This window comes from Elgaria multicarinata, chromosome 17 (genome assembly GCF_023053635.1).
Source record: "Elgaria multicarinata webbii isolate HBS135686 ecotype San Diego chromosome 17, rElgMul1.1.pri, whole genome shotgun sequence".
Taxonomy (NCBI): Eukaryota; Metazoa; Chordata; class Lepidosauria; order Squamata; family Anguidae; genus Elgaria; species Elgaria multicarinata.
Genome location: NC_086187.1, coordinates 11,649,541 through 11,675,306, shown reverse-complemented (window position 1 = coordinate 11,675,306; position 25,766 = coordinate 11,649,541). Strand labels below are relative to the sequence as shown.

The 25,766-nt window shown below is 49.7% G+C and overlaps 1 protein-coding gene across 1 annotated transcript in view; it reads right to left on the bottom strand.

The window, feature by feature from the left end:
* Positions 1-878: 878 nt before the first annotated feature.
* The window catches only part of PPL (periplakin), a 64,667-nt gene continuing 39,779 nt past the window's right edge, over positions 879-25,766 (bottom strand). The window contains exons 5-22 of the mRNA XM_063143346.1: positions 24,164-24,289; positions 21,710-21,751; positions 20,599-20,760; positions 19,443-19,550; positions 19,207-19,302; positions 17,418-17,540; positions 15,544-15,690; positions 14,733-14,884; positions 14,468-14,565; positions 12,139-12,296; positions 11,521-11,699; positions 10,838-10,976; positions 8,565-8,758; positions 8,307-8,457; positions 7,757-7,840; positions 7,486-7,602; positions 6,162-6,254; positions 879-3,573 (exon numbers count right to left, since the gene is read on the bottom strand). Coding sequence (XP_062999416.1) covers positions 910-3,573; positions 6,162-6,254; positions 7,486-7,602; positions 7,757-7,840; positions 8,307-8,457; positions 8,565-8,758; positions 10,838-10,976; positions 11,521-11,699; positions 12,139-12,296; positions 14,468-14,565; positions 14,733-14,884; positions 15,544-15,690; positions 17,418-17,540; positions 19,207-19,302; positions 19,443-19,550; positions 20,599-20,760; positions 21,710-21,751; positions 24,164-24,289 — 4,833 coding nt within the window. The 3' untranslated portion in view covers positions 879-909. The remainder of the gene's footprint in view (positions 3,574-6,161; positions 6,255-7,485; positions 7,603-7,756; positions 7,841-8,306; positions 8,458-8,564; positions 8,759-10,837; positions 10,977-11,520; positions 11,700-12,138; positions 12,297-14,467; positions 14,566-14,732; positions 14,885-15,543; positions 15,691-17,417; positions 17,541-19,206; positions 19,303-19,442; positions 19,551-20,598; positions 20,761-21,709; positions 21,752-24,163; positions 24,290-25,766) is intronic.

Sequence of the window (25,766 nt, the reverse complement as noted above, 5' to 3'; positions counted from 1 at the left end):
AACAGCCCTGTAATGTAGGTTAGTCTCCCCATGCTGCAGATGTGAGGGGCAAAGGGCTAAGGAAAAAGGATTTGCCTGAAGCCCCCTAGTGAGTTCACAATTTAAGTTAAGCTTTGAATGGGATTTCCCCACCCCAACTTGCATTCTTTGCCCCTTTGCAAAGGGGGTCTTTCTGGTAGAGGCCTGCAAGGGCAAACACCGCGTTGAGTGCATGTAGTAGAGCGGCTTAGCATCGAAATCGTGCACATTGTGATGCAAGTGTGAAATTTGATATGGTGGCATTTATGGCCATGTAGATTAAAAATTAGATATAGAGGCATCTCAGGAAATCATTGTAACAGCCGCCATCTTGGAAAATGGCGCCCAAAATCCAGTTTTTGCACTATAACTCTATTATTTGTAATCCCACAGAAAAGATGTCTTAGTACAAAATTAAAGAGCATAAAATTTGCTACAAAAAACTCCTTAAACTTTTCATAGGAGCAACCTTCGTCGAGATATAAAGGTTTTATTCCTGCCCATTAATCTGAGAAGTCAACGAGATACCAGAAATTGTCTTTAAGTCGCTCTACTAATGCATTCATAAACCGTACACAGGGGTTTTATCCCACCTTTTTTCTGAATGTACAAGGGAGTTCGTCCCCGGCGGGAACAAAGGTAACATGCAACCTTGACAAAATGTGCCGTTGACCTTGAGTTTGGCAAGATTTCCCATATTTTGGAGAAAAGCAAGTAAGTGCAGTTTAAGAGCACCCTAATGTTGAAAACAGGCACTAGACTTTTGGCATATAGATCCATAGGAAGCAAAGGTAGAAGTCATGAGTTTGTAACAAGTGGTACAGCTTTAGACCAGCTGCTTAAGAATAGTTCTTCCTTTCTTTTTAAATCCCCTCTCTGAGGCTGAAGCAGCTATTTTTGTCCAGACACCAAAACAGCCAGCTCTTGGATAGACATTTGCTTGTTGATGTAACTGTCATACTGAGCTGTGGTCAACCTACCGCTCTTCAGGGCATCTTCAATGGAGAACTTCCTCCCCGACTTTCTGTCAAGGATGACCGAAGATTCTCCGTTGGGCCCTTTCATTGAGATCTCCTCCCAGTCGCATTCTTGACTCTTCAACTTGACGTACAAGCTCCACTCAATAAGCCCGAATCTGTGAGCTTCTTCTGGAGACATTTCTTTCCCGGTGTCTGGATCGATGACCACGATGGAACGCCTCAAGTGATTCTCTCTCTGCTCTCTCTTGATGGCCACTGTCTGGAGGCGGGTTTGAAGGTGTTCAATCTCATCGTCCTTTTCTCGAGATAACCTCTTGAGATCTTCCAGCTCCCTCTCCAGAGTTTGAAACCGGGAGTCCAGGTTCACTCTGCTGTCCACCTGCGACATGTTCCTCAAATCCTGGGCTTCTGTGACAGTGAGTTCGATTTCTGACTGCAGCCTTCTCATCTCCAGCAAGAGGTTCTGCTTCTCTAGATGAAGCTTGTGGTTTTCTTCCCTCAAAAAGTCCAGCTCCTTGGAAGACTTGGAGTTGTTGAACTCCACTTCGGATAGTTTGGCCTCCAGCCTATTGATATCTGCATCCAGTTCCATCTTCCTCCGGCTTTCTTCCTCCAGGCTGTTCTTCAACTTCTGAATCTCATATTCGGTGTCTCCTTTCTCCACCTGGACACTCTCTGAGAAGACCACTTTCTCCTTGACCTCCATCTTCTCCAGAGACTGCAGTTTCTTCCGCTGGGCTTCCAGCTCAGCCTGCAGGACTTGCCTCCGGTGTTTTTCCTCCTCCAATTCCAGCTTTAGCAGAGCGTGCTCTTTCTCCTGCTGCGGATCCTGCTGAAGGATCACTTTCTGCTTCACGGTAACTCTTTCCATCGTCTCCTTCTCCTGCTGCTCCAGGTCGCTCAGCCTCATCCTCAGCCGCTGTACCTCCAGCTCCGCCTCCCGGCGGGCCTGCCTCTCTTTCTCCAGCTCAGCCAGCTGGCGCTCCAGCTCTGACCTCCGCCGTTGCAGCTTGCGCATCTCATTCCGAAGCGAGTCGATCTGCTGCAGCTCGTTCTCGATGCTCTGCGAGAAGGAGCTGACCTCTGCCTTCAAGGCAGGGTCCTGTTCCAGCTTCACCACTTCCTGCTGCACCACCTTCTCCCTCACTTGCAAGAGCTCCTCCTCCTTCTGCCGGATCTTCTCCTCCTGCAGCTGCCTCTCCCTCTCCAGGTCCATGTGCTTCTTCTGCTCTTCGGCCAGCTGAGCTCTCAGGGACTCCACCTCTTCTCTGGTCTGGGGATCTTCGCGGTACTGCACCACCTCCTGCACCACTTCCTTGGTCTGGACCTGAGGCTCGGCATTTTTCAGCGTCTGGATTTCCTGCTTCAGCTGATAGATCTCCAGATCCGCTCTCTCGATTGCTCTGGTCCTGTCCATGATCTCATCCCTGAGCAGCTGCAGCTCCATCTCGGTCTCTGGGTCGGTCTTGTACTTGATCACTTCCTTGAGGATCTCTTGCACTTCCACCTGCGGCCCCCTGTTCCTCAGGACAGCCAGCTCATTCTGGCAGGTCTTCAGCTGCTCTTCCCCGCCTTGGTATCTCCTCTCCTGGTCCACCAGCTGCAGGCGGAGGTTGGCCACTTCGTTTTCAGCCTGGGGGTCTGGTCGAACAATCTCCCGGACCTTCTCCTGGACAACCACTTTGGCCTTCTCCTCTTCCAGGGCCTGGATCTTCCTGAGCAGGTCAGCTTTCTCTCTCTCATTAGAGCGCCCTTTGGCCTTCTCCTCTTCATACTGGCGCCGCAGCTCGTTCACTTCCCGTTCCGTAGCCAGGTCCTTCTCCACTTTCAGCACCTCCTTCACGGTGATCTTGCCCTCAGCCATGGCCCGTTCTTTCTCCAGCCGCTTCAGCTTGGCTTGCAAGAAGCTGAGCTCTTCCTCTTGCTGCTGCCTCAGGGCGCTCTCCCTCTGCTTGTTCTCCTGCAGCTGCTGATATTCCATCTCAAGCTTGGGGTCGTTCTGCAGCTTTAGCACTTCCCTTTCGGTCACCTTCTCCTGCTCCTTCGACTTCTCACTGGAAAGAGCGGCGATCTGTCGGCGCAAGAGGACCATTTCGTTCTCCCGGCTCCCTTCCTGCCTCTTGAGGTCGTCCAGTTCTTCTTTCAGCTTCAGGATTTGCTCGGCCTGCCTCTTATCCGGCTCAATCCGCAGGACCTCCTTGACCACGTACTCCTGCCCACCTTCTCTCCGCTCGTGCTCCAGAACTCTCAGCTTGAGCTTCAGGGCCTCCAGTTCCTCCTGCAGCTCCTGGTTCTTGCGTTCCTCCTCTGCCAAGTTCTGCTGCAACTTGTGGAAGCTTTCGTCCAGCTGCGGGTCAGGCACTTTCTTCACCAGTTCCTTCTTGACCACCGTCTCCTGAGGTTTCTGGTTCTGCAGGAGGCGGATGTTCTCCTGGATGACCTTGATCTCGGCTTCCAGCTGTTGTCTGCATTGGCTCTCATCGTCCAGCTCCTTCTTTAGCTTCCAGATTTCTTCCAGCGGCCTCTGTGACTTGCTGGTCTGAGTGGACTCCTGCATCACGTGGATCTCCGGCTGCTGAGAATGAAGAGAAAAGCAAGAGTCAAGTCCAGAATCTACCTACGTTGCTACAACCAGAGGGTCATTTCATCTCTTCTTCCATTCCCAACCCGCCACACATTTTGCCAGACGGTTTTCTAACCATGCAATCTGATGCATGCTTACTTGGGAGTAAGTCTAGCTCTTTTCAGCACCCTAGTACGCATTTAGAATTGCAGTCTTGGCCTGCCTCCTTTTCCTTCAAAGTGCCTTGCTCTGGCACATTGCACTTAGAGATGTCTGAAATCTTCCCTACCATTTCTGTGGAACGCAGTATTCTTCTTTAAAATTATACAGCAGATTCAAGATATTTAGTACGGGTGTGCACGGACCCCCCGATCCTCTTCGTGCCCGATCTGCAAATTGCGGATCGGGCCCGCTCCGCCCCGCCTCGATCCGCCTAGGGGGCACTCCACTCCGCTGCGGAGCTCCGGCTCCAAATTGGAGCTCCACAGTGGCAGGGAGTGGCACTAGGTAAGGTCCCCCTCCCTCCTCCCCCTTACCTGTGTCTGTCCAGGCCCATCCCAGCTTCACTAGAGCCCGCGGCTAAACCAGGAACTGTAGGCCCCGATTGCAGCCTACACTTCCTGGTTGAGCCGCGGGCTCTAGTGAAGGTGGTGACAGGCCGCGACAGACGCAGGTAAGACCCCCCTCCCCCTTTCCCCCTTATCTAGCTCTGCTGCCGTCGCCGCATGGGTGGCGGCAGGGCCAGGTAACCCCCCCTCCCTCTTCTCCCTTACCTGCATCCGTCCACGGTCCCGCGGCTGCTTCAACTGAGCCCGAGGACTCAACCAGGAAGACCAGGCCGCAGTTGCGGCTTAGTCTTCCTGTTTGAGTCCTCAGGCTAAGTTGAAGCAGCCGCGGGACCATGGACGGATGCAGGTAAGACCCCCTCTCCTTTGCCCCCTTACCTGGCTCTGCCGCCGTCGCCGCATGGGCGGCGGCAGGGCCAGGTAAACCCCCCTTACCTTTTTTGCAAAGCTCCGGATCGAGGCGAAGGATCCGCCTTCACCTCGATCCGCTCCGCAACGCTCCGCGGCTCCCCCAATCCTCTTCGCCTCCACCTTTAGGGGAGGCGAAGCCCCCCGATCCGCTCCTGCTTCTCCGGTCCGAGGAGAAGCGAAGCACATCCCTATTATTTAGCACAACGCAGCTCTATAATTTGTGCAAGAGTAGACTTTTCTGAAAATGTTATTGTTCCCATAAGAACATCAGAGGAGCCCTGCTGGATCAGACCAAGGGTCCATCTAGTCCAGCATTCTGTTCACACAGTGGCCCACCAGCTGCACATCAGAAACCCACAAGCAGGGCATGAGTACCACTGCACCCTTCTGCCCATGTTCCACGAAAATGCCATTCATCAGCTGGTTCTTTTTTATCATGAAATTTTATTTTGAAATAATGGCAACAAAAAGAAGAAGAAAGTACATAGTAATAAACCAAAATCACTAAAGAAACAAAGGATTTCTCTAATTATAATACTCGCTCCATAAACGTATCAGTTATAGACTATAATAAAACAGCCTAAGAAGGAGTTCAGTATCTAATGAAAGTAAAAACACATTTTGTGTGTTTGTGCATATTAATCAGAAAGAGGCAACTGTACTTTTTGGGAACTTTATCAAAAGTTTGAAGTGCCTCTCTATAGGGAATGAATATTAACCATGGTGCCATAATATCATTCTTCAAGTTAAGATTCCTGACTTGCTGAGTAAGTTTATACATACTCATAGTGACCCAAATCCTATCAATCTACCGTTCTTTAATTGGTTGCTTTGGAGACTTCCAGTTATATGCTGTACATGACTTTGCAGCTGTATACAATTGCTTTAAAAGGTCTTTATACAGGAATCCAGGATCGTTAGGTTCAAAAAGAAGCAGCAGCATTGTTTTAGGAGTTACCAGTACTCTAACATGAAGAAATCCCTGGCAATAATGTTCCAAAACTCCCGCACTGTGGAACATTTCCACCAAAGATGAAAGTATGAACCAATGCGACCTGAGCCGTGCTAAAAGTAAGGATATCATAGGAATCCAGTTTGGAGATGGAGCTCAGAAGCCAGCTCGGGGATCCCCAAGCTGGCCCGATTCGGCACATTTCCTACTCCCCGTAAGCCGCCATTTTGCACAAAAATGGAAACATGACAAAAATCATGATTTCTGCACAAAATGGCGGAACCGCCCAGAGAGCTTCGGCTATTGGGCGGTATAAAAATGTAATAAATAAATAAATAAATAAATAGTGCCACTTGCACAAAACTACAGGAATAAACAGCCTAATTAGTGCTATTTACGGCCACCATTTTGATGGCTGCCACTTTCACAAATTGCCATTTCCGTAATATTTCTACCTGCGTTTTTTAGCGCAGAATGGTGGCTCACGGGGTGTGGGGGAAGAGTTGTGAGCTCTCGCTGGGCACCCCCAGACAGTCTGGCAGATTGCCCCGCGCACCAGCCAGGGGCAGGCAGCCAACGGGAGTCCAGCGAGCAGCCTGGGAGCAGCACGTGGTGGAGTTCGTCCACCCTGAGCTAGACCTTGCTGCAAAGCAATAGCTTCTTACACTCACTTGTCTCAGGAGACTCTGGGCGAATTCCAGGTTTTGCAGCCTTTGTCTGTTGATAGCGTGCACCTCGGTGAACTTTGCAGCCAGGACAGCTTCCTAAGAGCGGGAAGCAGAAACACATTCAGAAAAGGGAATAAATACAGGACCAGTTTGCAGGCTCAATGAAAAGAAGCCAAAGGCCCCCCACCCCCCGGCCCAGGGAAAGGAGGGCCTCTAGCTTACAGATGCCCCTTTAAAAATGTTTTCATCATTGTAAATAAAGCTAGCCACAAATAAACGGTGAGAAGCAAGGAAACAATTACCGTATTTCTTCGACTGCAAGACGCCATCGATTCTAAGACGCACACTAATTTCAGTACCACCAACAGAAAAAAAGCTTTGATTCGAAGAATAATAACCGCACCCGCGATTCTAAGACGCACCCCGTTTTTAGAGATGTTTATATGGGGGGGAAAGTGCATCTTGGAATCGAAGAAATACAGTAGGTGGTTATAGGGTCGACATGGATTATGCACGCTACTCTGGTTTCCGTCATTATTATTATTATTATTTTAAGCGAGAAGCAAATACAGGACTCTGTGTGGTGCAGCGGCGTTTAAGCTGGTCCGGGGAATGCTGTGCTTTCTCAAAGGTTTATCTGAGCTCTGCAAAGGGAACATCCGTCACAGCTGATAACACTTCCCTAAAAGTTAGCTTGCCCGCAACTCTAAGTCTCCAGCAATGTGTAGGAGACAATCCAGGTGTGAACGCACTTACCGTTCACACAGGGCAATGGCAAATCCAGTTATTTCTGGGCCATGTCCCTGTCCCCTGTGTTTGCTCATAAATCCATTCTGTCCTGTTTCTGCATTATACTGGATTTTTAAAACAACAACAACAACGTGCATGAAGTTTCACATTTAAATGCATATTTGAGAGGCAGTGTGATGCAGCCATTGGAGTTAGGGATGTGACGGGAGTCCAGTGGAGTCAACCCCGCCCGCCTGCTTGCCTGAGGAATGGGTGGTTTGGTTTGTGGATGGAGGTGAATTCGTCCATCACTAGTTAGAGTGTTGGATTGGGATTCGGGAGACCTGCGTCCTAGCCTGCACTTGGCCGTGAAGTTCACTTGGGTGACTTCGGACCACTCACTGACTGGGTTCGCCTGATCACTGCAGCCCACCACGGCTTATTTCATGTGGTAGCTAAATGACAAAGCTGCCCCACGTGACGACCAAAGAAGATTGGCTAAATAGAGCAGCAGACACGCCTTTGAACGTGAGGTTGGGAGATGTGGTGAACTTTCGGAGAGCAACCTCCATCTCTACAAGTACCACCACCAGCGTACCTCTTCTTTCACTTTTGCCGCCGGAGACTGGAGTCTGGGTCTCTTGCTCAAGAAGCCATTGCGGCCGCTTTCCAGGTCCAGGATGGATCTCAGCTTCTCCGCTTCTAGTTCGTAGTCCTGCAGAAGGGAGGGAGGCCATGACGTTGACAGAGCACTGGCCACGGTGGTACTGAATCCATGTCTGTAATGGGATTTCCACCCACCACCACCACCTCCTCTGAGCTACCCTTGTACCGACGCAGGCTGCTCTAACCCGCCTCGCCATCCTTACCTTCACCGCCTGCTGATAATGCTGAGCCTCAGCGGAGACTTTCTGGACCTCTTGATCCTTGCTTGCAATGTCTCCCAGAAGGGACTGAAAAACACACCAAGCAGACAAACGTCAAAGAGCAAGAAGCCAACAGCAAAACCTTCTGTTAGAACAGGGGTCAGTGAAGGCTGGTGGCCCTGACGTCAGTGGGGCAGTGGATCTGCTCGGGGTTTCAGTCAGAACCAGTCAGAACTTGGATGGCTCCATTAGAGGTCTGACTGCTTCTGAAGTCTAGAGGTTTTTGAGCAGGAGGGGGCAACTTGTGGCTGTCCAGATGTTTTGCCCTTCAACCCCCATTATCCTTCACTATTGGCTACACTGGTTAGGGCTGATGGCAGTTGTAGGCCAAAACATCTGGAGGGCCACTCATTGCCCACTCCTATTTCTAAGCCTGGACGGCAAGCTATCGGGGACCGTGTACTGGTGAATTTCGTGCATCGGCAGAGGGTTGGACTAGACGTTCTTTGAGGTCCCATCCCCCCGCAGCTCTGTGATGCCATTCCAAAATTACCCTTTGGTTCTTCAGCTTGGTTTCCACTTGACTGATGTTGTCCGTTTCTTGAGGCTCATAGCTCGGCACATTACGAAGGAACTGGCTCAGGTTGTCATAGCCGCTCCGGTAGTTGGAATAGGCCAGTTTTGCCTTCTCTAGCACCTGAGATCTACGGAGAAAGGTGAAAGGTTGTAATGGCCGGGGCCACAGGTTCCCCAACATTCTGGCTTCCACTGCCAATGCCCGTCGCTTCATTTCCCCTTGCCGCCAGCCAACCTGTGATCAATCTGCTTGCTGAGGTTGCCGAATCGGTGGCTGAGTTTGTGGAGCTCGGCTTCCTGGCGCTCAATGTCCGGGCAGTGCTCTTGGAACTGGCTGGCCAGGGCGCTGGAGCACTTCTTGGCCGTCTGCAAGTCCTGCTCCGCCTCATTCAGCAAGGGCCGGTGGGCCTGGAGCTCGGAACCCAGCGCCTGGGCAGGGAGGGGAGGGCAGCTCTTAGGAAAACGCCTCTCGTGTGTCATTTTATTGTCATTATGCCCTCTCTTTCTAGGCCAAACGTACTCCAGGCAATTCACGCAATTCAATGTCTCACAGAACAGATTAAAATATCAGCCAATCAACCAACCAAACATGATAGAACACACGTGTCAGAAAATAAAGGAGAAAATGTTCTTAAGAGCCCATTTAAAAAGAAGCGAAGAGATGGCACTTGCTTGGTGAGCTATTTCATAATTTAGGTGCCACAACGGAAAAGGCTCTCTCTTTTGTCCCCATCAACCATGCTTCTGCCAGAGAAGGGCCTGGTTCCACACGTAACACTAACCCATGGTTTATTTAGCCCATGATCTGTTGCCCAATCAAGGGTTTGTCTGGTAGACAATCGAACAAATCAGTTTGTTTTCTCAATCCCTGGGTTTTTGTGTTTGTTTGTTTCCTGAATGTCTTTATGGTATGGCTATACCGGTGTGTAGGACAGCTGGTTTTGACCACTATTTCCCACCACCGCTGTAGCTTGGTGAAACAACCCATGGGTCTGGGTTCACATGCAACAACAACCCAGAATTTAAACAAACCAGAGTTCACAACCTAACAACAAACCATAAATTCTGTTTCTGGATTGTTCATGGTTAGTTAGCAAACCATGGTTTGTTAGTGCAGCTGAGTTCACCCGACATGACAACCCAGAATTCAACAACCCATGTAATGGATTAATGTTACATGCGAACCCAGCCGATGCAAAAGGCCTCAAAAGCTGAACACAGATCTCAGGCAGATTTATAGGGGAGATCTGCTTGTATATTTGCAGGGAACTTTAGGATATGTACGTGCACACAACTGTGTGTGCTCTATGAAAATAGGCACATCACACCTCGCCTGCTAGTGGCCCTGTTCAGAAGACACCTTAAACCATGGCTTTAACCACAGTGAATAAGGCCACGCAGCGTCAGTATAAGCTTTTCTCTCACCACGACATTGACCAGCATTTTACTTTTCCACCTAGGACTGAATTGTTCCAACCATTAATGTACATCGGATTAATAGGGTGTGCTTGGGGGCACCGCTGGCCCTAGGAAATAGAGACTGTCATTGGCTTTGGCAACTCAACCATTGCAAACCCAGCCTGCTCCAAGCTGAGCTAAAAAGGCTGCCTCAGTTCATCACTTCCATTCAGAGGCGTCCATTCGGGTAATTTGGAGGGCCCTGCAATGGCACACCCCTGAAATGGTTTGCAGAGGATGGGGCGCTCATTGTTCTAGCTTAGTCTCCTTTCCGTTGTTTTCCCCCTTTTTTTGTTGTGTAGTTCTTGGTTTATGAGGGGGAGTGTTTAATCTGCATTAGAATCATAGAACAGCAGAGTTGGAAGGGGCCTACAAGGCCATCGAGTCCAACCCCCTGCTCAATGCAGGAATCCACCCTAAAGCATCCCTGACAGATGGTAGTCCAGCTGCCTCTTGAAGGCCTCTAGTGTGGGAGAGCCCACAACCTCCCTAGGTAACTGGTTCCATTGTCGTACTGCTCTAACAGTCAGGAAGTTTTTCCTGATGTCCAGCTGGAATCTGGCTTCCTTTAACTTGAGCCCATTATTCTGTGTCCTGCACTCTGGGAGGATCGAGAAGAGATCCTGGCCCTCCTCTGTGAGATAACCATTTAAGTATTTGAAAAGTGCTCTCATGTCTCCCCTCAATCTTCTTTTCTCCAGGCTAAACCTGCCCAGTTCTTTCAGTCTCTCTTCATAGGGCTTTGTTTCCAGACCCCTGATCACCCTGGTTGCCCTCCTCTGAACACGCTCCAGCTTGTCTGCGTCCTTCTTGAATTGTGGAGCCCAGAACTAGATGCAATTCTCTAGATGAGGCCTAACCAGGGCCGAATAGAGAGGAACCAGTACCTCATGCGATTTGGAAGCTATGCTTCTATTTTCCAGAAAGAGACGGTGTAAACTAGCTCTTTCCTTTGCTTTAAAGGCTTTTCACTATCACCGCAGGTGGGGCCTCTTACAAACCAGGACCTGATACGTTTGGGCAGCCCTGCTTTGCTTCAAAAGCGCTCACCAGCAACTCTTCTCTCTTGCGCTCCAGGGCGCGGATGTCCTCTGGAATCGTGTCCTCAATGGCTAATTTGTTCTCATAGCCAGAAAGCAGGTCTCTCCCTTGCTGCAGTCTCTCCTCCAGGCGATTGGCGACATCCACTCTACAAAGACAGACAGAAGCACCCCCTGAAATACCACACACACACATGCCAGACGGGCAGGCTTGCCGGTGATACTTCAGCCAGGGGTAGCAGCCAGGACTACGTGTGCCTGTGTGCTGTGATGCCACGGAAGTGCACGATACCTGGAGCGAGAAGTAGTCAGTGAGGAATGTGGCTTCCTACAAACACCACCCTTTCGTTTTAAAGAAGAGGCAGGTTTCTAGTCCCTGTGGTGGCAAAGCAGTGCTTGAAATTGCACCGGGACAACGCCTGCTGAAATCTCAGCAGCCAGAGGGGTGGCTGAACAAGCTTTCCAGCGGGGAGCATGGGACACTCCGTGACTCTCCCCAGGACAAGCAGAACCAGAATCCGTTATGGAAAAGAAGAACTGTGCATGTTTATTTTGTATCATTTGCATGTCCGAAAGCCACTGGTGCTTGCAAAGAGCTCGGAACCAGAAAGCCAGGCCGTCACAGTGATGGCGACCCAAAGAGCAGCTGCCCCAGCGCTTAAGGTCCATCAGAGGAGCCGCTGAGACACCTACTTGTCCTGGGCGGCGTTGAGCAGCTGAACCACGTGGTTGTACTTGTTGTGGGTTTCTTCCGCCTTGTTCTTCACCAAAGTGGCGCTGCCGGCGTCGGGCAGCGACTCGAGGAAGGCTTCGCATTCCTGGACCTTGCGGGCTTTCTCCGGCTCGATGCGGTGGATCTCATTGGTGATGTTCTGCAAAGGAGGGGGGGAGGGATAACGCGGATGAGCACCAAGTACAGCGGTGTTCAGAGGAGGCCGGTGGCTCTGAGGTCGACGGGGCGGGGAATCCACTCCAGGTTTCGGTCTGAACCTGTCAGAGCTCTAAAGGAGCTGAGCTCTCACGGGTTCAGACCGAAACCCGGAGCGGATTCCCCGCCCCGCTGACCTCGGAGCCACCAGCCTCTGCTGTCAGCATCCCTCCCCCACCTGTGCTTGAATCAGCCAGGATCTTGAGCCAGGATCCTCATGTTGTGCCCTTGCGGGGAGCTACGTGAGGCCGCAGAGCAGAAGCACGAGGGGGCCTCACAATCCTGGTCCTCCATCCCACCAAAGCAGCCCATTCATTGTGCCAGGCCCGGCTGGCAGCCTCTTCCTCCCTCCGCCCCGTTCCCCCCCCCCCGGGTGCCTTTACCTTAAGGTCCTTGGACCGCTCCGCACTATCTTGGACCGCTCGACTTTGCTCTAGCGGGGGCCGCAGGTTGGCCGTGATGGCCTTCTCCTGCTTCTCTAACTCGCTGTTCACTTTCTCCAGCCCGGCCAACAGGTGTCGCCCCTGTACAGATGCTGCATCTGGAGGGAGTGGGGGGGAAGAGCAGGTGGGGCAAGGTGTGTTTCGATCCCTGGCTGGCAATTCGTTTCGCTGAAAGGAGTGGGGGGAATAGACGGCCCTTCCGCCAAGCTCCCCTGTCCCCTGCCCTACGTCACAAAGGGCCAACCGCACTCCTCTTCTGCTTCTGGGGTTAGCAGTTGGGGTGGGGAGGAAAACAGCTGGCACAGCGATCGCCAGCTGTTGACCCCCCCCCCAGTTTAGGGATGTCAGAGGACTCTGTTTTGGGAGTGGAGGTCAGTGGGGTTTTGCCAGCTCACCCCATCCTCAAGACACCAGCTCACGGATCACTGAGCTGGCTGGACTCGGTGTGCACTGAGTCGGGCAAGCTTGCAGTTTCCTGCTCTTTTTGTGTGCGTGCAAATCCCGATTTGCGCAAATTCGTGACTGGGAATATTTAGGGAATCCTGTTTTGCGCAAAAATACTGTGGTTTGCACAGTAAATGGTCCTTTAGGCCTGAATTTTATGGCCGCGGTTTTGCGCAAAGTGTGATTTCCGTAACTATATCCAGCTGTGAATTTGCACAAATCACAGCACGTGGACAAAAAGAAGCGAGCGCTCGCTGGGCACCCGTGGGCCGTCTGGCAGCTCACCCTGCCAGGTTCAGGCAACCCGTGGGAGTCCGGCAAGCAGATCACAAACAGGACTTGGGAGATCGTCCATCCCTACCCTAACTTAGTTCCAGTAGAAGAGGACAGAGTTGAAATACAAAAATCAGACGGCATAATAAAATCTTTGGAAGGGTGGTTAGGAACCAAACCTCTTTCACCCAAGTCTGGGTGACAAACTATGACGTCACTGAATGTGTATTTTAAAAAGGACTGATTCTGGCATAGGAGTTCTTCAGCTGGAGGAATACGTATGAAAAGCTCAAAGGCAGGCTACAAAATCCACATGGATTGCGCTGGAAGATTTACAACTGGCAGGAGAGATTTCTGCCTGCTTCTGCTGAATGATCTTCCCTGCAAGATCCATATGGCTTCCCCCCCTTTTTTTTTGGTTCTTTTTGCTCTTCCCTGTAGCTAGAAGCAGAATAAACGAGGCTTATGAAGATGGAAATCCTCCTGATGGTGGCTCCGTCCATTGGTCCATCCAGCGCAATGTTATCTATTCTGGCTGGTGGTGGATCTCCAAGGAGGGAGCACGGCCACTTGAGACCCTTCCAACCAGAAGGGCCGGAGACAGAATCTGGGACCTCGTATCATGCAAATCATGGCTTCTTCCACTAAACCAAGAGCTTTCCTCAAGCCAAGGGCACAGGTGATTTCTATGAACAGGCAAAGCTGCCCCATACTGAGCCAAATCCATACGTCCTTCATGCCCAGTGCTGAGCACATCAACTGGAAGCATCTCTCCTGCCTGGGACATTGATAGAAAATGGTTTGATGCCACTTTTCAAACATGGGAACCTAAGAAGTCTTCCGGTTAAATTTGTAACTACGCCCAGTCTTTTGTCCCGTATCAATAGGGATGTGTGAGAAAATGGTTTCTGTTCATTCCTGGGCAGGTTCTACTCAGTTTGCCCCTCCCAATTTGACCACGGACTCGGAACACGATGTGCGGTTGAACTCCATACATTTCTGAGCTTGCAGTGTGATCTGCAGACCTCCCAAAAATGTGCTCAACGGCATGCGTACATCTGAAAAATGTGCATGAAAAAAATGTGTGCTTTTGAAAAACGTGTACGAACATGCATACTTTTGAAAAATGCACATGAAAAACTATATTTTGGGGAAACGTGCATGGAAAGAAAGGCGTGTTTTTGAAAAACGTGCAAGGAAAATGCATACTTTTGAAAAATGAGCATGGAAATGTGTGCTTTTAAAAATGCACACAAATGCGCTTTAATCAATGGGAGAAGGATGCGTACATTTAAAAGCTGCATACAGTTGATGAATAGGCTGGGGAAAAATATGCATGAAAATATGCACAAATTTCCATGCGAATTTTTTTTAAAAAAGCAAGCTCGCAAAGACGGAACGAGCTTCGAGGTGAACTTTGGAGAACTTTGGGTTTCGCATGTACACCACCACCACCACCCCACTACGTACAGAACGAACAGTAGAACTGGAACCCAGTGCTCATTTCCAAGTGAGATCTACATCTCCCCCTGGAATGGGGTGGAGCACCCACCTCCAATGCTGTCTGCCTTCAGCCCATCGTAACGCTGTTGCAGGAGGTTCTTTGTGCCGGCTGTCTTCTGTTTCACGCTCTGATACTGACCAGCAATGCTACAGGAAAAAAGAGGACTTAGACAAATCATGGGAGGCAAAAAGCACTCTTGAGCTTAAAACGAAGATGAGAATATGACAGGGAGGAGAAAGGTTCTTCTCGAAACCACCAACACTGCTTTGCCTTTGGCTTGTGTGAAAGACATCCTGGCTTAGGAAGCACTTACTTGTCAGCGTGGGTTAAGGAATCAGGATCTGTAGGGGGGATCATAAAGCAGACGCCCGGAGCGTTGATCACATTTCCTGTGCTATCGGTGACCTCCCAGACGTCACCGCTGTTCTTGTGCAGCGTGTATCTGGCCCCACGAAATATCTGGCACTGGGGTAGAAGGAATTCGGTGTAAGTACACCCATCTTTGGGTTCCCTCCCACGCATCCCCCCAAAATGGAGGGAGCATCCTAACTCAGTAATGGAGAACATGCTTTGAAAGCAGGGCCACCCAAATTTGGCCCTGGCACCTCCAGTTAAAAAGGGGTCTCCGATAGCAAGTGACGGAAAAGGCCTGTGCCTGGTTTCTTGCCGACAGTCAAAGAAGGTGATGCTCAGCCAGGTGGGCCAAAGTTCTGACTTGGAAGAGGTCATGTGTTGCTGGAGGCGATTTGTGTGGGACAGAAATGCAATGAATACATAATTATGTTGCGTCACATTGGTGTACTCCTTCCTCGGCCTCCTCATTCCTTGCCTTTTACCAGCAGCTCCCAAGCCACACACCAGCATCCTCTTCCCTCCTCCTGGCTTGTGAGTAGCCATCGTTCCATCAGGAAAGCGTCCGTGGTGTCGCTTTTGCAAGGAGGCTGTTCCCTGCCACCACCACTGTCCAATGGCCCCTGCCACTGGACAGCCGTCCACCTCCAATGGGCCTGTGACTTTCCGCCCGCCTTCCAGCTCCCTAACCGGGATGCAACCCAGTACCCAAGACCAGGTATTTCCCATGGTTCCATCCCGCAGCCAGCAGATGCAAAACTGGAGCCTCTTACCTGCTCGTTTTCATAGTCGCAGAGAGCCTCCACTGGGATGGGCTTCAAGGGGGTCTCCCGGCGGTACTTCAGAGGGAGCACCTGCTGACTGCGCTTCTGCAGGGATGTCACCACGTCGTCGTACTTGTCCAAGGCCTTCTCCTGGTCCTGGTCAGAGAGAAAGCAAAGATGCTGCTGAGCCACGATGGCAGGATCGAGATAGGCAAGCAGGGACAGCTCCCTTCCCGGTATCATAGAGTCAGTACAGTATTATTATTATTATTATTATTATTATTATTATTATTATTTATTTATTTATTTATATAGCACCATCAGTGTACATGGTGCTGTACAGAGTAAAACAGTAAATAGCAAGACCCTGCCGCATAGGCTTACAATCTAATAAAATCATAGTAAAACAATAAGGAGGGGAAGAGAATGCAAACAGGTACAGGGTAGGGTAAGCAGGCACAGGGTAGGGTAAAACTAACAGTAGAAAGTAACAGTAGAAGTCTGCACAACATCAAGTTTTAAAAGCTTTAGGAAAAAGAAAAGTTTTTAGTTGAGCTTTAAAAGCTGCGGTTGAACTTGTAGTTCTCAAATGTTCTGGAAGAGCGTTCCAGGCGTAAGGGGCAGCAGAAGAGAATGGACGAAGCCGAGCAAGGGAAAAGTGTAGCGGTTAGAGTATTGGACTGCGATTCGGCAGATCCAAGTTCTAGTCCCTGCTTCGCCGCCATGAAGCTCAGTGGGTGACTTTGGCCCAGGGACTGACTCTCAGCCTAGCCTATCTCACAGGGTTGTTGTGAGGATAAAATGGAGAGGAGGAGGAGGACCATGTCAGCCAGCTTGGATTCCTGGCAAGGCACTTCGCAACGTAGGGTGTCCCGGTGGATTGTACTGCACGGGGCAGATCTGTTCGCCACGCTCCATCACCTTAGTGGCACTCGAAATCTGCTGCTGTTGAGGCAGCCATTTCATGTTATCTCAACCATAGCTGTCCACCAGAACAGGCATGGGGCCTGTTCAGACAACACGCTAAGCCATGGTTAGGCAGCTAGCCTCCTTTTTAGCAACTGGTTAGTGAGCGTGTTTAAACCTTGGTTATGTAGCCCCAATGGTGATGAATGGTTCACATGACTAAGCCATAATGTTTAGCTCAAAATGCTTAGCCACCGTGGCTTAGCATGCCATCTGAAAGGGGTCATACATAGGTCTGGATGGAGCATTGATTTGACTGGATGTGCGGCAGATCTTTAGCCTGGAGAAGCGAAGACTGAGGGGAGACATGACAGCACTCTTCAAGGACTTGAAAGGTTGTCTAACAGAGGAGGGCCAGGATCTCTTCTCAACCGTCCCAGAGTGCAGGACATGGAATAATGGGCTCAAGTTACAGGAAGCTAGACTCTGGCTAGACATCAGGAAAAACTGGACATCAGGAAAAACAACAATGGAATCAATTACCTAGGGAAGTTGTGGGCTCTCCCACACTAGAGGCCTTCAAGAGGCAGCTTGACAACCATCTGTCAGGGATGCTTCAAGGTGGATTCCTGCATTGAGCAGGGGATTGGACTTGATGGCCTTAGAGGCCCCTTCCAACTCTACTATTCTATGATTCTATGATCTTATACAAGCCTTCCCCAGCCTGGTGCTAACTGGAAATACTGGGAGTTGAAGTGTAAACTTCAGGAGAACACCAGATTGGGGAAGGCAACAGTCTTTTGCTCTCACCCCACTCTAAAATGGGGCGTTCAGGCTACGTGTGGTTGAAGATGTGCCAGCTCCCATGAGGGCGTTCGTGTAGTGGATAAGCTGCTGGGATGCCAGTGTTCCTCCCCTTGACCTCTTAGCTCTCCCACCTGACATTGCTGCTGGCGGCTATCACTCAAAATACTTGCCTCTAGTTCCCGCAGCAATGACTCGATTTGGTATCGATCCTTGAAATCCGGGCTATATTTCTGGTCGAGGTCTGTGTCCACTTTTCTGAGGAGGTCCTGGGCATCCTTAGCATCTTTTTGGAACTGTGCAAAAACAAACAAACGAAAAAGGTCCAGTGGTTCTCTTCATGACCATGCAATGCCCATTCCCATCGCGACTATTGCAAAATGGGCCAACGCTTCCCTCTGCCTGCACACGCACCTCCCCATTACAGTAATTCACTGTTGAGAGGGAGAAGCCTAAACAGAAGAGCCATAACAGACCCGGAGGAGCTGGCAAACTTGGGAGAAAGGAGCAGAGAAGAACAGGGAGTGACGGCTGGGTGGCCAGGTGTCCCAATTTATAGAGGACATTTCTATATCAGCGTTTATGGTCAAATCGCTATTTTAAAGAGTTGCACAGCAGATGGAATTTCACCCAGTGTCGCTATTGTCCTTTCCATCTGGTGACCCAAGCGCAGCCCCTCCCGCATCCCCCAAATATGGGGCTCTCCAGATGTGTTCGGACTACAACGCCTATCATCCACAGTCAGGATGGGGCTGCTGGCTGGGGATGATGGGAGTGGCAGCCCAATGCATCCGGAGGGTTGGGTAAGGCTACCCTACAGGCAAAAGCGGGGACGTGCAGATAAAGGCATTATTTTAATGCAGGACCCAGAGTTGCAGGTGGGCCTTGCGTACGAAAGCGTCGAAGACTCCTTCTCCGGCCAACTCGCTGCTAACAAGAGGGAAATTCCCCCCAGCAAGGCAGACACAGTGTGGGCTTGCCCTGGGGAGAATATGAACACAGACCTGGGAAGTCTCTGGCTGGGAAAACCTGCCTTGCTGAGCCACCTCCAGAAGGCAGATGCCTGACTGATCAGGAGCAACCGACAGCAAGGAGGCCAAGGAAAGAGGAATAAGGAAAAAAACGGAGAGGGGGGGGGGGGGGAACAGGTCTGGCAAGATTGTTTTCCCACCGGCTCCTTCGGCTGTTTCCCATACAAACAGCCGCGGTGGCACCTGACCTGGCCCCGCGGTAGACAAACTGCCAGGCAGGTTGGTTGGCGGTTGGACTCCAAGGACAGCCACCTCCCTGTCACCCTCCTCTGCAAATGACACAGAGCGCAGTTTGCCTTGTTGTGCAAGAAGATGCTTCCCGAAGCAGGGGTGCAGCCGGAGAAAGCAGGGAGCCATATCTGCAGCAGGGGACACACAGCCCAGTGCTGGGCGGTTGTACAACAAGTATTCTCACCCCACTGACACTGAATCACCGGCCGTGGGACTCGCCTGCTCCCTCCTTGTCCTCCTCTCTCCACAGTGCCAATTCCTCTCCTCCCTTCCTTTATTGCGTTTAATCATGATTTAAGAACACAGGAAGAGCAGTAAAGGCTCCTGGGTTCCCCTCTCCCTGGCCAGGTCATGTCCCTCACAAATCAGTCAACATAATCTTGACCAGAGCGTTCCACAAGCAGGCTATGGAACTGTGGAATTCACTATTGCAAGATGTAGTGATGGCTAACAGTTTGGATGGCTCTGAAAGGGGATTGGAGAAATTCTGGAGGAGAAAGGTATCAAGGGCCAGCAGTCCTGAAGGCTACCTCCAGTATTGAGGGCAGTATGTCTACGTATACCACTTGCTGGGGAACATGGGTCAGGTGATGCTGTTGCACTAATGTCCTACTTGAACAGGGCAGCTACGGGCACAGGGTAAAGACACGCTGCATAGTTTTGCTGCCAATCCACTTGCAAGTCCTGGATTTCATGCTACCTGGTGATAGTCCTCCATGAACTTGAGATGGCTCTCCTCACAGATGAGCAGGTTGAGATACTCCTTCCAGTCGGCATGGACTGCCTCAATGTGAGCCTGCAAACAAGAGAACAGGTTCAGCCGTGGTGGGCCTCAGGGGACTGATGGATCAAAAGAGCCCAGGATAGGATACCAACAATTGCCTCATATATGTGGCGAAGCTTTCCAAAGGCAGATGCCTCTCAAGCCAAACTCACCTCGATGGGGATCTTCCCAGGATGGCTTTCAGCCAATAGCTTGTTCCCATCTTCGTGCAGTTTGTTGATGGCTGCCTCTTTCTCTTCCAACTTCCGATTGATGAAATTCTAAAAAGCAAGGAAGAGCGATTGCAATCTCACCACCAGGCAAAGTACGTCAAAGACACGTTGATCTCAAGCCATTCCATGGACTGCTTTTAGTTGGACCTAAATGAGCTTCTGTACAGGTTACCCATTTCACCTTCTTGCCAAGATTATTTCAACCAGTTTAACTAGTTTGACGCAAGTTAATGGCTGCTTTTTGACAGTGATTGACATTGTTACAGGGATGGGACTGGGCGAGCCCCAGGTTGTATGCTTCCACCCCCTCGCCTCTTCAGTTGCTGCTATGAGGAAGAGATTGGAAGCTTTCGCTTCTCTTTTTAATTAGCCGCAGTTTAGAGTTACGTCCAAAGGCAAAACAAACTGTGGTTCAGCTCAGCTACGGTTTACTGAAACAAGCCACTTCAAAACTTGGTTTTCGAAGCCGTCTTATTCCAGTAAATTAAGCTGAGTCATAGTTTAGGGTTCGGACTTAACACTAAACTGTAGCTAATCAAAAATGTAAAAGAAAGATTCTTTTTTTTCTCTCCTTGTAGCCATGCCAAAGGAGAAAGAAGGTGAAGAGCACGGGGCGCTAGGTTCACTGAGGCTCATTCTTGTAGATAAACCATAGTTTATGGTTTTATCTGAACAGACAGTGGCGGGAGAAAGAAAATGAGGTGACACCCTGATGCCTCTTTCACACTGCTAGAGATTTCCGCATTAATCTGGGATTATCGTTTAAAATCTGCATGAATACTTGCATTTACACATGTGCTCAAATATGTATTTTTAAATGTTTTCTTTTCCTTCTCAAAATGCGTACTTCTAAATGCACTTTTTCCTTAAAAGCTGCATTCCTAAATGGGTCCGGATATATGTTTAAATCGACAAAAACTATGTTACAATGTTTGGAAAAGCGCAAAGACGGGTGGATAATTGTGCATATCGGATCAATTTGTACTGGAATTCACAAAGATAGAATTACTCAAGCCTCCCTACATGCCACCTTGAACAATCTGATGATGATGATGATGATGATAGAAGAGAGAAATGTTTTGGCAAGAAAACATACCTCATACTGGCGCCGTCTGCTAGGATAGTCAAGGTTACGGTCACTCCAGTCATACTGCATCCTGTCCTTAGCTTGCTGATCCAGCCAGTATAGCTTGTTGGTGCAACGCTGCATGTAATCCTGCAGCGAGTTCAGATCCTGCTGCCTCTGTTGGGATCCTGACTGCAAGCAGAAAGACATGTTTTTCCCCCCCAAGTGTCAAGGCTTGGAAATGCAAAAGGCAACTCCAGAGACTTGAGTGATAAAGGCAGGGTGTGGGGTGGGGGTGGGGGAGAGACGGGCAGTGGAGGCTGGTGGCTCCGATTTCAGTGGGGCTGTGAATCCATTCTGGGTTTCAGCCAGAACCAGGCAGAACTCTAAAGGAGCTAGCCCAAATAGGTTCAGCACCTCGAATAGCTCCTTTAGAGATCTGGCTGGTTCTGACTGAAACCCAGAATGGATTCACAGCCCCACCGAAATTGGAGCCACCAGCCTCTACTAGGGACAAAGGAGGCGGCAGCCACGGATTGATCATGTGCAGCCTCCACCTAGTTCCGGTTAAATTAAGGAAGTGCAAGAAGAGACCAGCAAAGAAGCCTCCTTACACCGAAAAGTCAGGGTGGTCAGGTTACTCTGACCCTTAGAAAGGCTTCCAGGTCAGGTTTCATTGCTGGTCCTTCCTTCCTGTTGGCCATGGATGCCATCAAAGATCGTCAACTCAATAGTCTCCAGGGGACCTTTGAGGTCTCCTCCCTCCTCGTCCTTGCACTACTGCTCTACTTTGTTGCCTGTCTGGACTGTCTTTGCCTCTGCCTGCCCTGCCTTCTAACCTCCCCCATGCCCAGGTGTGTTGGGGCTGACACCTAGCAAACGCCTATTCCCCTTCTACAGATCCAGTGCACGTGCAATGCTGATTTGCTGCAAATCACAACCTGCCATTCCCAGCCGCAGGAATGCAGGTTCCTCCTCCCCACTCTGCAGAATTCCTCTCCACCCCTTTGCCTTGTTGGCACAGATCCAGGCATTCTCCCCTGGGAAGAGGCGCAGCAAGAAAACATCTCTGTCTTCCTTGGGTGTATCAAAGTTAGACCCGTATCTTTACAGAGTAGGGCAGTGGTAGTGGAGCTCTTACCAGCAGTTTCTGGTATTTCACCTGGAGCCCACTCATATATTCCTGGAAACAAATGAAGAGAAGATTAATCTTAAAACACACCCCGTTTTTAAAGATGTTTATATGGGGGGGGGGGGGAGTGCATCTTAGAATTGAAGAAATACAGAATATATATATATATATATATATATATATATATATATATATATATATATATAGTCTATGATAGTGACTGTAGAGCAGGTGATAAAGCCAAGCAGACACGTGGTTTGAGGTAGGAAAGGAAAATAACATGTTTATTTTTGTTTAACAGATCTTAGTTATTTTAAATGCAAGTTGACCTGCTTAATCTAGTCCTAATCAAATAGTAATTTTAAGTCTCTTAAAATCTTTTCTCCATTAATCTTACCTCCATGGGCTGAGGTACCATATGTATGCTGATACCCAGCTTTACATCTCGGTGGGGTCTGACCTCAGCGAGGCAGTCGCTACTCTGTCTTGGTGCCTGGCTGAGATCTGTAACTGGATGTCTAGGAGTAAACTAAAGCTTAACCCGGAGAAGACTGAGCTGATGGTGATTGGCCGAGGTCAGCAGCTGGCAGATTTGAGGCAGGAGCTTGTAGATCTGCCTATTTCAGGAATCTGACCAAGGATTGTGACTGAGGCGCGGGACCTGGGTGTTATTCTTAACCAGTCAGTCCCTAACTATGTCATCACAGGTGGGGGCCGTGGTTCGGAGTTGCTTTTATCAACTCCATGTGCTCCGCCAAGTTCGCCCCTTTCTGTCAGAGGCTGATCTTACCACCGCAGTCCAGGCCCTGGTTCTTTCCAGACTGGACTATTGCAACCTGTTGTATACAGGGCTTCCCTTGAAGCCAATCCAACGCCTACAGGCTGTACAAAATGCAGCAGCCAGGTTGGTCATGGGGCTCCCGAAGTGGTCTTCTATCACTTTGGTGCTTCAAGAGCTCCATTGGCTGCCGGTGGCTGCTAAGGTGCGCTACAAGGTCTTGTTGACCATGTATAAAGCCCTGCATTGCTTGGGTCCTGGATACCTGAGCACTCGCCTTTCTCCTGTGTCTCACCATTGGCAGACTCGCTCTCAGGAGCAGGGCGCCCTGATGGTCCCCTGCTACAAATTGGAATGCGCCGGGGCCAGGGCTTTTTCAGTGGCTGGCCCCCAATTATGGAATAATGTGCCCCCAGAGATTAGACAGGCTCCCACTCTCAATTGCTTCAAACGCCTTTGTAAGGTGTTTTTATTTTCACAAGAGTCTGGGGAGGGGGTGGTTTAAATTGGGGTTGAGGGCTTTTAATGGTTTGAGGGTGAGGGTTTTAAGGGAATTGTCTTAATGTGGGTTGAGGGTTTAAATGGAATTGTTTTATATGTTATTGTAAAGCGCCTCGATGCCAGAAATGGTGAGGCGGCGCTATACAAATGCTTTAAATAAATTAAATAAATAATTCACTCTCCACACCACTGAGCACTCCAAACTAAACAAACCCTAACTCCCTTAATTAACTCCCAATCTCCTCAGCCACTCTATTTATATACTTGGGGGGGGGATCCGCACGTCGTACCCAGAGCGCTTCTATGCGACCCCAGTGCACCCCGAAAACGATCGTCTAACTTGCCTGTAAAAGAAACAAGGAAGACGCGTCCTTGCCTGCTCCAGCGCCACCCACCAACCTCCTCGCCGGCCGGCAAGGAGAGCTCGGCAAAAGAAGGCAGGGTGGAGAGCTTCTTCCGCTCTTCACCCCGCTTTCTTCCCCCGCGCTCTCCGTCCCAGCCGGCGAGGAGATCTGTGGGTGGCGGCAGCGGCAACAAAGACATCTCTTCCTCGGCTCTTCCAAAGCCCAGTTACACAATCGCTTTCACGTCGCACTGGGGTCGCTTAGAAGCGGTCTCGGTACGACGTGCGGATTCCCCCCGGGTTGGTTCTAGTACTGTCTTAGAATCATGGGTGTGCCTTAGGGTTTTTTTTTTCTGTTGGTGGTGCTGAAATTAGTGTGCGTCTTACAATCGATGGCATCTTACAATCGAAGAAATACGATAGATAGATAGATAGATAGATATAGATAAATATCCTTCAGCTTATTCCATATGCATTAAAAAACCTTTTCAGATTCTAGCCTTTACCCTCTCATATGAAGAAAAGGTTGTGTTTTACCCTTCCCTCAGGTTGTTCAAGTGGTCGCACTTGGCTTGAGGAGGGTGTGCTAGGCAAGGCCTTCTGTATAAGGTCGGTGCTGTTGCACCCTAGTTTAGAAGGACGGGGTAGGGGTGGACAAAGGAAGTGTTTTTGCTGTTGCTAAACCATTGAGAGTCAGAAACCCTTGGTGATCTATCACAAACCATCCAGAGATCTACCGGTTGATCCTGATCTCCTTCCTGCCCACCCCTGGATTAATCGATGGCCCTGTTCCCTTCCTTTCCCCCAACAGTTTCAAGCAGAGGTTTGAAGCTGGTGATACCTTGTCGCCTTCCTTGCTGATGTGCGGCCCGATGGCCATCACCTCATTGTGGAAGATGTTGTGCTCTTCCACCTGACCGTTGACTGATGGCAAGTCCGTTCCAAAGCCCTTGCTGTTCAGTATTTCCTAGGGGGCAAAGGAAAGGTGGTGAGCGCAGTATTCCCCAGCCCGTGCAAACCAACTGATAGCCAATGTAAACCAAGAATACAGGGACACAGGAAGTTCAGTTATATCAAGCTCAGTATTGTCTACTCTACACTAAGGATAGGGAAGGCATTTGTTTAGTCCACCTTTTAATGCAAATTGACTTAAATTTGCTCTTTCAAACCAATATGTGATCCAAAATCCAGTTATCCTTCAAAATTTGCACTTCTCCGAATTTTGCGATGGCATTCTCCAATAAAAAAACCCACATGTATTAGGAAAAATAATGCTCAAAATATAGTATATTCGGAAAATTGCTTGCTAAACCTGTGCATGTTAGGCCAAATGCATTAAAATGCATGCTTTAGGTGATATGTGCACAAAGAGGCTTTTAGGTTTTCATGCACATTAAAAAATAAATTAATAAATCTCAAAGTTCAAGGTGAACCGCGCTGAAGATTTGGAAAAATGAGAAACCGAGAGAAAGGGAAACTGACGAATCATTTCATTCCTACTCTACAGTAACTGACAGAAACTTTCTAAGAGGGTGACATTTTTAGTTAACAGCACTGGGAGCAGAAAGCATCCAGGTAGGGGCTAAATTTCAGAAGAAGCGCCCTGATCAGATTGGGGAGCATGTTTCAGACCAGGGGCCCAGAGTTATATTTCCTCCAAAGCAAAAGCGGCCAGATTAAACGGGCTTGTTTAAAACACGTGGCTTAACGCCATGAGTCATCTGGCCTTGAATGATGCCCAACCAAGATGCAGGGGTACCAAGGCCATCCGGTGGCTACGATATCAGTGGGGTGGAGAAACTGCTCTGGGTTTCATTCAGAACCAGTCGGTATTCTAAAGAAGCAGTCCAAGGCGAAGAGTTGACTGAAACCCGGAGCGTGTTTAATGCCCCTTTGACTCTGGAGCCACCAGCCTCCACTGAGAGGCACAATGTGGTGGTGGTGATGGTGATAACAGCCCAGGAAGAACTGCAAAACCATCAACACTTCCGCAACTCAGAGCCAGTCTTTAAGCCAAAGCTGGGGGCATCTCCAGCCGGCAGCCGGGAAGGATTTGGGGGATTTGCAGTTGGGAGATGATGAAGCAACTGGAACAGGCACAAAATCCACCCACTGGCCGAGTGCTGTTCTGTGGGTGGGTGTTTCTGAGTTGATTAACACCGCAGGCACCCAATGAGTGGGGTGTTGCTCTTCCGTTCATGAAAACTGAGCGTGCGTGAGCTTTGCAGCACATGCAGGGCTAAACTGGGCATGATGTGAATTGTGCATATCTAATTAACATGCATAATAATGATGATAGTAATAATAATAATTGCTACGGAGACAGGAAAGCAGGATATGGGGAGCGTAGCAAGTGGGGAGTGTAGGTAACCTTTGCAGCAACCAGGGCTTTGCCTTCATGGCACCAATTGGCACCACGTTCCTCCTAAACCCTTCAGAGCTGG